General features: G+C 33.6%; 1 protein-coding gene across 15 annotated transcripts in view; it reads right to left on the bottom strand.

Moving 5' to 3' along the window:
• Positions 1-12,146, bottom strand: part of Rbm26 (RNA binding motif protein 26) — a 58,566-nt gene that overhangs the window by 13,624 nt on the left and 32,796 nt on the right. For all 15 annotated transcript variants that reach the window (XM_026788428.1, XM_026788427.1, XM_026788423.1 and 12 more), the window contains 5 exons: positions 9,819-9,944; positions 9,411-9,485; positions 7,162-7,329; positions 5,245-5,349; positions 2,611-2,811 (listed from right to left, as the gene is read on the bottom strand). In XM_026788428.1, coding sequence (XP_026644229.1) covers positions 2,611-2,811; positions 5,245-5,349; positions 7,162-7,329; positions 9,411-9,485; positions 9,819-9,944 — 675 coding nt within the window. The remainder of the gene's footprint in view (positions 1-2,610; positions 2,812-5,244; positions 5,350-7,161; positions 7,330-9,410; positions 9,486-9,818; positions 9,945-12,146) is intronic.

A 12,146-nucleotide genomic window follows, 5' to 3' on the forward strand; every position in this document is an offset into this window, starting at 1 on the left:
TAAAAGGGAGGAAAGATTCAGAGAATTCAAGCAATTTTTCCAAGCAGTCAAGCAAATTATCAAGATTACAATCCAGGCCTTCTGATTGTAAATTCAACATTAACCGAGCATGGGTTCCCTTACTATGCATTTTATTATGGCTTACACAATTTACAATACTTAAATACTAACCCAATTATACTATGCCTGATTGGAGTTTGCTGTATTTTCCCCAAATTAAGGAAGATTTTTCTAAACAGCAATTTTACTACATTAGTTCTTTGTATATTACTAATATTTTCCTTTTGTTCCAAAATAAAAGTACAGCCATAAATTTATTAAATACAAATTTTTGTGAACTAATTTATACTTGTACAAGTTATTTAATCTCTTCAGGTTTCATGTCCTCACCTCAAAAAAGGAAAAATGGGCAAAATAGCAGCCAATCTTAGTGTCAACTATGTGGAATTAACTAAAACCCAAAGATGGGGCACACCTGTGAGAGTTGTTTTGCTTTGTTTTTAATTAAATTATTTGAAATGGGAAGACCCATTTATAATATGGATCTTTGAGGTGGGAAAATACACCTTTAATCCAGGTAGTTTGATGTAGAAAGATCCATCTTCAATTTGGAGCACACCTTCGGCTGGCAGCCTACATCAAGGACATGGAAGAAGGAAGCTGACTCTCTCTGCCTACTGACAGCACTCTCAACAGCAAGTCCATCCCTTCTCTGGCAAGAATGGTCTATTTTGGGGGGATTTCGGTGTATCACTGAAGCTGAGACAGTCAGTCTTGTGAACTGGACAACTACTGGATTCCTGGAACTTCCATTGGTACAGACAATCACTCTTGGACTAGCTGGACCATAGCCTTTAAGTCATTCTAATAAATCCCCCCTCACTCTTTATGAGACTCATTCTTTTAAGTTCTGCTCCTCCAGAAAATCCTGACTAAATCAAGTGGTCATTCAAGTAATTCTTAATATCCCCAATAAATTTCAACTGTTTTTATTACCATTGTTACTGGTTTAACTAGATAAATTTTAAAAAGCATTTGTTAAATGCATTTTTTCTGTCAACGGTCCTTAATCTCTATACCCTGTCTCTTATGCTCAGAGATAAAAAGGCTAAACTTTGAAATGTATACTCTTAACACTAGTATTCTTCATGAGCAAATAACCACTTCTAACTTAGAGCTAAAAATCTCCAAGTTTATGGAACAATTTCTATTCTTAAGTTTCTGAATATTTATTTCTCAAACATCTTAGTCTCAGCAAAACACAATTATAACAAATGATTATTTTAGCATATTGATTGCTAGTCCCCTAATTAGCTCAATAACTATATACAAGACAGGCAGATTATCTGGATCTCCTTTCCTTTGTAGAGTGGGACACAGAAGAGGAAGAGCTGAGTTGCATCACCAAGCACATTTCTAGTTCTCAGTCTTTATGCTTCTGGATCCAACAAGCACAGGACTTTCCAGACTCCTCAGCCTTAAATATTAATCACTTTAGTTACTTCAAAAACATCAACTATTTCTTTCAAAACTTCCTTATATTTGGATAAATATTAACTAAAAACTTGAAATATGAATGCCAAAAACCGAAATATAAATTTCTAAATGATGAAGACAGCTAATACCTATTCTTCTGGTTCTCAGTTTCAATTTTATTAATTGCTGACCTTTCCTCCACTGATCTTTTCACCACACGTCAGGGTCAAACTAGTCATTGGGGTCTTTAAATGTTTACTAAAATGAAGTTTGGTTCAACTGACCTGCGTCAAAGCAATGTATCTTAAAAGCTCTGTGAGTAAAGAACTGATGGTTCTTCCTCTCTCTGATGTAATTACCAGAATACCTAGGTTAATACTGATGTTTAGTAACTTATGTTCTGGCTAACACTAAACACTGAAATAACTACAATGAAAGGGTAAGGTAGGTATAGTCTCCATTCTGCACATTAGCCTATGAATCCCAGGAAGTCCAAACAAACAATGGATGATTAGGGACTAGAATCTCCTTCTCTTAGCCACTCTACCATTAGATAAACTCTCTTAAATTTTACCCTTGATCCAAGTAAGACAACTTTTAGATTATACATCAAAAGTGTATCTTCCTTCAATTTTACTAGACTCTATGAAAACCTTATAATTTATTTTCATATTTAAAAATCGAAATGGTCTAGATAACATGCCAATTTTTCTTTAAGTTATCAACATAAACCTACTCATAAGGTCCCTCTCTGAAACAATGACGCTTAAATAATTAGCCTTATAGTATTTAAAGGCCTATCTAGTTTTGAGAATTATAAAATTTTAGCTGGTCCGTGGTAAAGCACACCTTTAATCCCAGCACTTGAGAGGTAGAGACAGGAGAATCTCTGAATCTGAGGCCAGACTGGTCTAACAAGCGAGTTTCAGGACAGCCAGGGCTATAAAGTGAAACCCTGTCTTGAAAAAAAAAAATATTTCTCACAAATAATCAAAGAGACCCTGTTTCTGTTTTATAACTAACAAAAACTAACAAAAAAGACTACTATACATTTTCCTAACCTTTCCTTTAGTTATATCTACTAACCCAACAAACAATTATTTGTATTATTTTTGCTAGAGGTTAAGAAAGTACCGCAAAATGAGGAAGAAGATCTTCTCTGTCACTCTCTGTGAATGCGGAAATCTCCAAGGCTCTGGGCCGGTGATCCACCACAGCATGTCCAGGAACACCTCGTCCTCGACCTCTGCCCCGGCCCCGGCCATGAGCTGCACCGCGACCTCTTGGATGAATTCCTCTACCTCGGCCAGATGAAAGGATTCCTCTTTTAGCAGCCTAGAAAAGAAAAAGTGCATAGCTTACACATGTAATATAAGTAGGCACTTAGACCTCTAATTTGAAAAAGCCTAACTCTGTGTTTCTGAGCTTTCAGATTTTAAAATATTTCCATTGATTTTCTTTACTTGTTGAACATAAGTAAATTCAATACTATACCTGTGTTAACTAAAGCCATGTGTTACAATTTCAAAAATGATTCTCTGACATCCATGGTCATTATCCATACATGTGGTACATATACACACATATATGCAAGCAAACACTCATTCAAAAGAATCAAATAAAACTTGGGAGCAACTCACCAAAAATTTGGTAATTCTGAATATATAGAGGTTGAACAAAGAAAGGGTGTGATCAAGACTCCCTCCATATTTCTAATTTGAGTAACTATAAATACAAACATTGTAAGCAAGATAAACAATGATGAACATGCTGATAAGGGTATTTGACATCCAAGCAATAACATCAAATTATGAGCACCAAAAATAAACACATAAAATCAAATAATAATGCTTAATGAAATAAGTAAAGCAGGCACAGAAAGACAACTACTGTAAGATTTCATTTACACACAGAATCTGAAACAGCAATCTCATAGAAACAGAAGAATGGCTATTACCAAGGGCTGTGTTGGTGTGGAAAATAAGGGAAATGTTGGTCAAAATGTACAATAGAATAAATTCTATCATCAGTTGTATAGTATAGTGAGTACAATTGATGATAGTAGATGATATCTGAGAAGAGCTAGGGAAGAAAATTTTTGATATATTTTCATAAGAATCTGAATATGTATGAATTACTTTGATAACTCATTTCATGATATATACATATACTAAAACATCATGCTACATACCATACACATATACAACTCTTAACTGGTCAATTAAAAAATACTGAAATAAAATAATATAGTTTAAAGGGACAAGGTTATTAAAATTAAACGTATGAAAAGTATGCCCTGCAGAATATTAATGACACACAGATAATCCCTGAAAATTAAGCTACAGCAAGCCTATAATTTGAAGATTCAATCTAAAGGTCTCTAAAAAATCCTGTAATCAAACAGCATATTCAGTATGACCTTTTCAAATTATACTTAATCTTAGAATATGTGCTAACGAGTCTCTATTAATGATAACAGAATTACTATAATGTGCATATTCTGGAATCTACTACATTACTGCATATATGAGTATTATTGAAAACCAAAGCTGAGTCACCATAAAAGAACAGAAAATACCATTTTACCTTTGGCTGAATTACAACAAGTAAAACATAGAACAATAAATTTTTGTGTTATTTTTATTTATTTATTGTTATTTACTTACTAAAATCATATGTCAGAAATTTTACAATACTAATGGTACTAATGGTACAAAATATTCATAAGGAGAAAATAATTTTAAAATTAATGGAAGAAACCTATTGTTTTGGGTAGAATATGTAGGCAAACCAGATCATGTTTCAAGGGAATGTATGTGTATACATGTTTAGGACAAAATTTCATAGCTTTTTCTAACTTTCAGATAAGACCTAGCCCAGGACATGGCCAGTAGGTTCTAAAAGTTAAATCTTTAAAACTTATACAGCACTAAACAGATTTCTACTGCATTGTAAGGTGAGGGGGGAAAAAAATCAGTGTCAACATACTCTGTAAGAAAAGTTTAATTAAGCAAAATGATCTAAAATGTTAAAAAAATATAAAAATAAAAAACCTTAGATTGTATCAAGCAACAGTAAACAGACATTAATATAGTTTCATATTGTTATATAATTTTATTTCTATACATTTTAATAAATGTTAAGCATCATGTTTTATAAGAGATCAATTGCATGAGGAGTTTCTTATATAACCATTAACTGAATTATAAGGTAGCTTATCTTCTCTTTTAAAACAGCCACAGCACCATCTATAGGCCAAACTTAAACAAGCATGTGTTTAAAAAGGTTTACAGCTGAGTCTATTTAGCCACTCAACAATACAATATGCCTACATAACTTTACACATATAAAGACTGTTTTCATACAATTACCTGAAAAGCCTTTAACTGTATTTAATCCAAAGAAGAAAAAGAGAACAAAAACAAAGAAGAAATAAAATTCACTAGAAATGGACACCAGGATGTATAGGTAGAAGCAGTAAGATGTCTCAGAGGGTAAATACACTGCAGTCAATGCTCAAGAGCCACATGGTAAAAGGAGAGAACACCCCACAAACGGCCCTCATCTTCCTATGCAAATGAATAAATTAAAAAGCAAAATAAACTTGTTTTTTTTTTAAATATTTTCTCTAGTCATTCTGTAAAGATCCACCCCCCACAAATACACGGTGGTCAGCAATTGTTAACTAGACCCCAAACCCACATTTTCATGTTAACCATAACTGTAACCACTTCTTCCAAGTCAACTGTGTGACTGTAATAAACATACCTCCAACTGTAATTCTGTATACTTCCTCCTTAGTTCTGTGACTTCTTCTCCAGCCTGCATCTTCTTATATAAATCCAATTCTGTGTCAAGCAATTCTTTCTGCATCTGAAAAAGTTATTAATGTTTCAAATAACAATATTCTGATCTTTTTTTTTTACTATGCCTCATCTCAGTTTATTTTTTTTGTTGTTCTTTTTTTAAGGATTTTTTCTTAATTTATTTATTAAAGATTTCCGTCTCTTCCCCGCCACCGCCTCCCATTTCCCTCCCCCTCCCCCTCTCTGAACATAGCGGACAACATTCTGATCTTATGTAAAATTTTTACAAGATCCTTTTGCTCAGATTCCTTTTCTCCCCCTTTCTTTTGGCATGGGCTAGTTATATATAAAGTCAAGATTCTCCTGTGTTGACTTCATGAATGACAAGATTAAATGTATGTGTCACTATGAAAACTGACATTCCTATTTCATGTGATATCATTCTAGCAAAAGTATCCTAATCCTTATTCTCATTGATTTCCCTAAAATTCATTGTCTATACCACAGCCAGAGTATGATTTCTATGAGCTAATAATGTAATAACTTCTGGAAGGAAAAGGGCTAACAAGCAATATATCTTTACATAGGTAAATACACAAAGTAATGACAAAAGGTACCAATAGGAGTTGTGTTAGGGATACTGTTATCAGGGGCTGGGGAAAGGAGTCTCTTATATGTATCTTTTTATGTACTTTTGAACCATGTTATTATTAGTTACTTTAAAAAATTTTAAACCAGTAAAAACTGGAATCAGAAGAAAGAATTCAAAACTGAAAACAGGCATAGACCTAACTTTATCTAATTAAGAGTATTTACAAAAAGGACTCAAAGTAAAGCAACATCATAGTCTGATCTAATCTTTTTTTAAAAAATATTTATGTATTTATTATGTAAACAATATTCTGTCTGTGTGTATGCCTGCAGGCCAGAAGAGGGCACAGATGGTTGTGAGCCACCATGTGGTTGCTGGGAATTGAACTCTGGACCTTTGGAAGAACAGGCAATGCTCTTAACCCAAGCCATCTCTCCAGCCCCGTCTGATCTAATCTTTATTGGAATACAATTAGTTTGTAAAGAATATAAATAAAATGGACTGCAGGTCAACTTGAACGATGAATAAACTGATGTTATGAAACCAAGTCATCACTATGGAAACTGACAGTAGAGCATAATTTTTAAAGAAGAGTAAGGATGTGATTTAGATTGAATTTAGAAATGTCAGTGTGGCTTTATACACACACAAAGAATACTGTACCACCTATATTTTATCACTTGTTGCCATCTAAAAACATCTTGCTCATTTGTTTAGATCATCCAGAGTAATACATCTGAATTTTTTCCCTTTGCAAATTCTTCTGGACAGTGATAATAGGTTACTTCCTATCATGAGCCTTTTATATTACTAACTAGTAACAATACATAGTTCAAACTTCTTGACCATACAATCAAGTACCCATATCATTTTGTCCCAAACTACCTTTTCAAATTATCCATAATAATTTTATAATAGCAGGTTTCACACTGTAAGAAGTATAGTTATGATTAGTACAATTCTGAACAAAGGATACATCCTAAAAAAAAACCTTTAAAAAATCATGTTTGATATTTTTATTTTAAAGCTCTTTTTAAAAAACTTATTTGTATTTATTATATATGGATGTTTCGCCTGCATATGTATCTGTGCACTATGTTCATTCAGTGCACTTGGGGGCTAAAAGAAAGCATGAGATCCTTTGGAACTGGAGTTACAGACAGTTGTTAGCTGCCAAGTAAGTTGAACCTAGGTCCTCTGAAAGAGCAACTTAACCACTAGGCCATCTAGCCAGACCCATGCTTGATATTCTTAGTAAGCAGTCATATGGAAAACAAAACAGAATACCTGAGTCTTCGTTTTTATACTTTTTGGAAGACAGCGTCCAGGAGATGTAGCTTTGACTTCATCTTTCAACTTGGTAATATTTTTTGTCAAAACCTCTAATGTTTTCATTATTTCTGCTTTATCTTCAGACTTCATTGTTTTGTTTTTCTCTAGTTTTGAAATTAGCATCTGGCAAGTTTTAAAACAGAAATCTTAAGAGACCTACTCCTACTACTGATAACAAAACAAAGTAAAACAATTAAAACAAATACTATTTTTAGTTTATTGTTCTCAACAAAGCTGACATATCTAAGTGTATAAAGATAGAAGAGCAGGCTTGGGAGCTAACAGCATAATTACATCCAGTTTACTTTGGGAAGAACTTTACTATTATTTGGCTCTCTTAGAACATAAGATCTGAACAAGAGAATTAAGATAGGAGATATCACATGGAATTGTGTTCTCGGAGTTAAGATAGCTTCAGTTTTGTATGAAGCACTATGATTTCACCTTAATGAAGTATATCCAAAATAAGAAAAGACCATATTTATAATCTTATGTAAGTTTTTCAACAATCTGAACGTGTAGCCTACACTACAAATTACTAAGTAATTTGACAGCCTTCGTCTCCTCAGGTGCTGAGATTATATTAATGCACCACTGTACTCCAACAAAACATTTTTTCTAAATTTTTACATTTCTACTACATTATAAAACATATCAAAACTAATTTCTAAGCCAGATAGTGGTGGTGCACACCTTTAATTCCAGCACGCAGTAGGCAGAAGCAGGCAGATCTCTCTGAGTTCAAGTCCAGCCTGATCTACAAGAGCTAGTTCCACAACAGCTAGGACTATTACACAGAGAAAACCCTATCTTGTAAAAAAAACAAACAAAAAAAGCTAATTTCTAATTAAAATGTCATAAATTAGAGAGCAATCTGCCCCAAAAATGTAAGCCAAGAAATGCCAGCCACATTAAGTAAGTTTTAAAGATTTAGTTTATAATTGATGTGTATGTGCTTGTGCCGTATGCATGCAGATGGCCATGGAAGCCAGAAAACAGGGTCTGGTACCTTGCAGCTAGGGTTACATGCAATTGTGAAGCACCTGATATTGGTGTAGAAACCCAAACTTGGGTCCTCTGAAATAGTAGTAGCAAATGCTCTTAACCATTGAGCCATCTCTCCATGTCCACAAATAATTTGATGTTTTATCAATCACATTAAAAAGATAAAAAAGGAGCCGGGCGGTGGTGGCGCACGCCTTTAATTCCAGCACTTGGGAGGCAGAGGCAGGCAGATCTCTGTGAGTTCGAGACCAGCCTGGTCTACAAGAGCTAGTTCCAGGACAGGCTCCAAAACCAAAGAGAAACCCTGTCTCGAAAAACCAAAAAAAAAGATAGGAAAAATAAGATTATGTTGGCAGAAGCCATTCATTCATTTCCCGGCCGCCCAGATCTGAGATAACAACACAGAAACTATATTTATTAAAACACTGCTTGGCCCATTAGCTTATGCATATTTCTAGCTAACTCTTACATCTTAAATTAACCCATTTCTATTAATCTATGTATTGCCACATAGTTGTGGCCTACCTGTAAGTTTCTGTGGCAGCTACATGGCTTCTGTTTGACTCTGCCTACTCTCTCCACCTCTATCTGCTTGGAATTCCCACCTTGCCCTATTCTGCACTGCAACAGGCCCAAAGCAGATTCTTTATTAGATAGTATTCACAACATACAGAGGAGAATCCCACATCAAAATTAATTAATTTAGCCTAGTGTGCCAAAATGCACATTTCAACAATAAAAAAATTCTAAGATGTTTTTCTTCATACAAAGCTTTGAAGTCTGGCATATAATTATAATTTTCCTCACAATTTTGACTAGACACAGGGCAAATGGATCAGTCAGGTGTGGCTTTTGATTACTCTTGTATAACCCCGGAGTAGAGAATCCCAATTAGTGAAAAGCATGTCAATAATAGTAAAAAGATTTCATTTCATTATTCACTGACCAGACTACAGTAACAGAGCTAAATAAACTTATTTTCAATTTGCGTTGATAGCCATTTCCATATAAACTATACGTACACTTCACACATTTCTTCAACTGCAATGCTAATAAATTAATACACATGATACACTAAGTTTTTTTTTTACTTTTACCACTACCAATTACAATAAATCTGCTCACACTATGAATTAAAAAGATTAAATTCAATAGAAATAAGAACGCTGGTATTTTGCCAGATACTTTTATTATTTTACCTTCTGTGTTTCAATGTGCTTTTCTAAAATTTCTTGCTTCCTTTTTCTTACATCCTGCTGAAGTTTCAGTGCCTCCTAAAAGAATCAAAATATCATTTGAGTCATATCTAATGATATCTAAAGACAGATAAAGCAATACAAGAAAGGCAGTTTTAGTTGAAGAAGCGTGACAACAAAAGCAATACACTAAGTTTCTATCTGTGAAGCTTAGAAAATGCATGCAAGTGTCAAAGATCAAAAAGAAGAAACTTCCCTTTACAGTAAATGGAAAATTGGGGGGGAGGGGGCTACTTATTTCTCCACACAGATCTATCTATCTAGTCTCACTTTGTGGTAAGTGCCTTATACACACACTGACTGGAGGAGTCTTCCTAAGTGCAGATTTTATGTCATGCTATTTATGCTTACCTGTTTCTTTTTCTGTGCTTCATTACTATCAACTGCAGGGGTAGAAACTAGTAAAGTTTTCTGTGCAGCCTTCAAAGCAGCTGGATTATACACCGTTTTTGTAAGGCCAGTAGATGTAGACAACACCTACCAACACAAATTCAATTTTTTCAGAGTGTTATCATTCATAATTTCTTAAGTCTTGCTTCTAAGAAACTCAAACTTTAAAGCATTCCTGCCTAAAATTAGCATGCTGAACTAAATGTATTATATACTTAAAATAACTAAATCACATTTTATGACTTGAAATGAATGGTTTGAGTGAATAAGCCCTAAACTAAACAAAAATTTCCTAGTGATTTAATATCTGTTACAAAAATTCAAAGCCAAACATGTAAATCTTGACATCAAAGAAGAAAAAGGACTGCCATTACTGTATTTCTCAGAAAATACTTGTGAATATATCTCTACCTATCTCTACTGAAGCAAAAAAAAGCACAAGAGAAAAACTGAATGTCATCCTACAAACAATTTAGTATTATCACTATAATTTGAAGTTCCAAAATAAATGCAGCCATCACTCTCCATTCCCTGCAGGCCATATTCTTCCTGTCTGAAGTGATCTTAACCTCTTAAGCCAAGCTCAGATGCAGTACAAGCCAAAGCTCTAACCATTTCTCTTTTCTGCCCAATATTTAACAAACAACTTTTTATTCCTTAAGCCATGATATAAAATACCATTAAATGTTGTTAGGTAATATAAACTATTTAATAAACTTTAAAAATTCTGATAGTGATGTCTTCCTTCCTATCTATACTGCAAGAGCCTTGAAACAAAAAAATTGTCTTTCTCTTCTTTGTGGTTCTTGAATCTAAGTCTTATTGACACAGAATTATGAGACTTTGGTTAAAGCAAACTTGAGAGGTGGGGTAACTTCTTATCTATAAACTGAAGAGGTGGGGTGTGCTTATCTATAAACTGAAGGTTCACTCCAAAACACAAACTCAAAGCTCTTGCTCTCGAACACAAATTACTGTTTCACTTTTATCACTATACTGTTAGCACCTAAAACAGTACAGTCACACATGATAAATATTTCCACACTAAATTAAAAAAATGATTATAGATTCAAGTGGAATACCCTTTAAAACACAAGGTTTATGTTAAAAAAGGACAGCTCTGACAATCTACTTATTTCCTTTACTAAGCTCCATGAGGTGACGGGTTCCCAGAAAAGATGGTATCAACAGATTCTATTAAACCTAATCAAGTAACCATACACCATGAATTTCCAGAGAAAATATTATTGCTTCAAATATCTTAAGAGTTCCTAGGCTAAAACATAATACCCAAGGACGTAGGAGTATAAATGAGAACTATCACCCTATTTTTAGCTACTATGTTAACATCTGGTGTAGCATAAAGCAGCGATTTGGAGAGCACTGTCTAATCTTTCCTCGTGGAATTAGAAGGAAAAAAAAAGGGCAACTCATTATTCTTCCGTGTATCCATGAATGTCTCAAAATCTAAATAAAATAAAAACTGTTATTTTACCTCCACAGAGCACACCTAATGTTTAAAAGATAAAATAATATTCTAAATGTACCCAAATTTCATGTGTAATTTTCTTCAAGGTTAAAAACTGTCACATATCACTAATGAACATGAAATAGTAACTATGAAATCCTTACATTCATTAGGATATAAAACATGGATTTAGCTTATAGTCTAATTTCAGTGATTATTAGTGAATAATTCAGAGAATGTCTTTGAACCTAGTTTGCTATGTAACAAATGTTAAAGTGAATGATTATACAAAAGAGAAACAACTTATGAAAAACATAAAACAGTCTCACTTTTTTAAGTATATATTTAACTACTTTAAGTATACCATTTTTTATAAGAATGCCCTAAAAAGTTAAACAGCTTACAGTAGAAAAGTTTTCCACACTCCCATGTTTTCAAATATCAAATATATATAAAACAATCTGTTTAAACACTAGTATTTTCCTCACTACAGTGGTTATGGAATATAGCTTTTAAAGCCATCTTAGCATTTTATATCAGACTACGGCATGCTGGCTCAAAGTTTGTATCTGATGAGAATAGAACATTTCTTTGTTTCTACAAGCTGTCTCATAAGCACATCCATAGTCCTATCCACGGATTTCCTTCTGTAATGATAGGATATATGATAAACTGTTCCACAAAGCCTGAATATCTCAAGGACTCCTTAAAATTCAAAGATAAAGAAACAAGAGCACAGAGGTTACACTTATAACTTTATTTTCACAATGGTGAAACATAGCCCAAAAGTGCCAAGATGTAAAATTAAAACGTGTATTGGA

This window comes from Microtus ochrogaster, unplaced genomic scaffold (genome assembly GCF_000317375.1).
Source record: "Microtus ochrogaster isolate Prairie Vole_2 unplaced genomic scaffold, MicOch1.0 UNK2, whole genome shotgun sequence".
Classification (NCBI taxonomy): Eukaryota; Metazoa; Chordata; class Mammalia; order Rodentia; family Cricetidae; genus Microtus; species Microtus ochrogaster.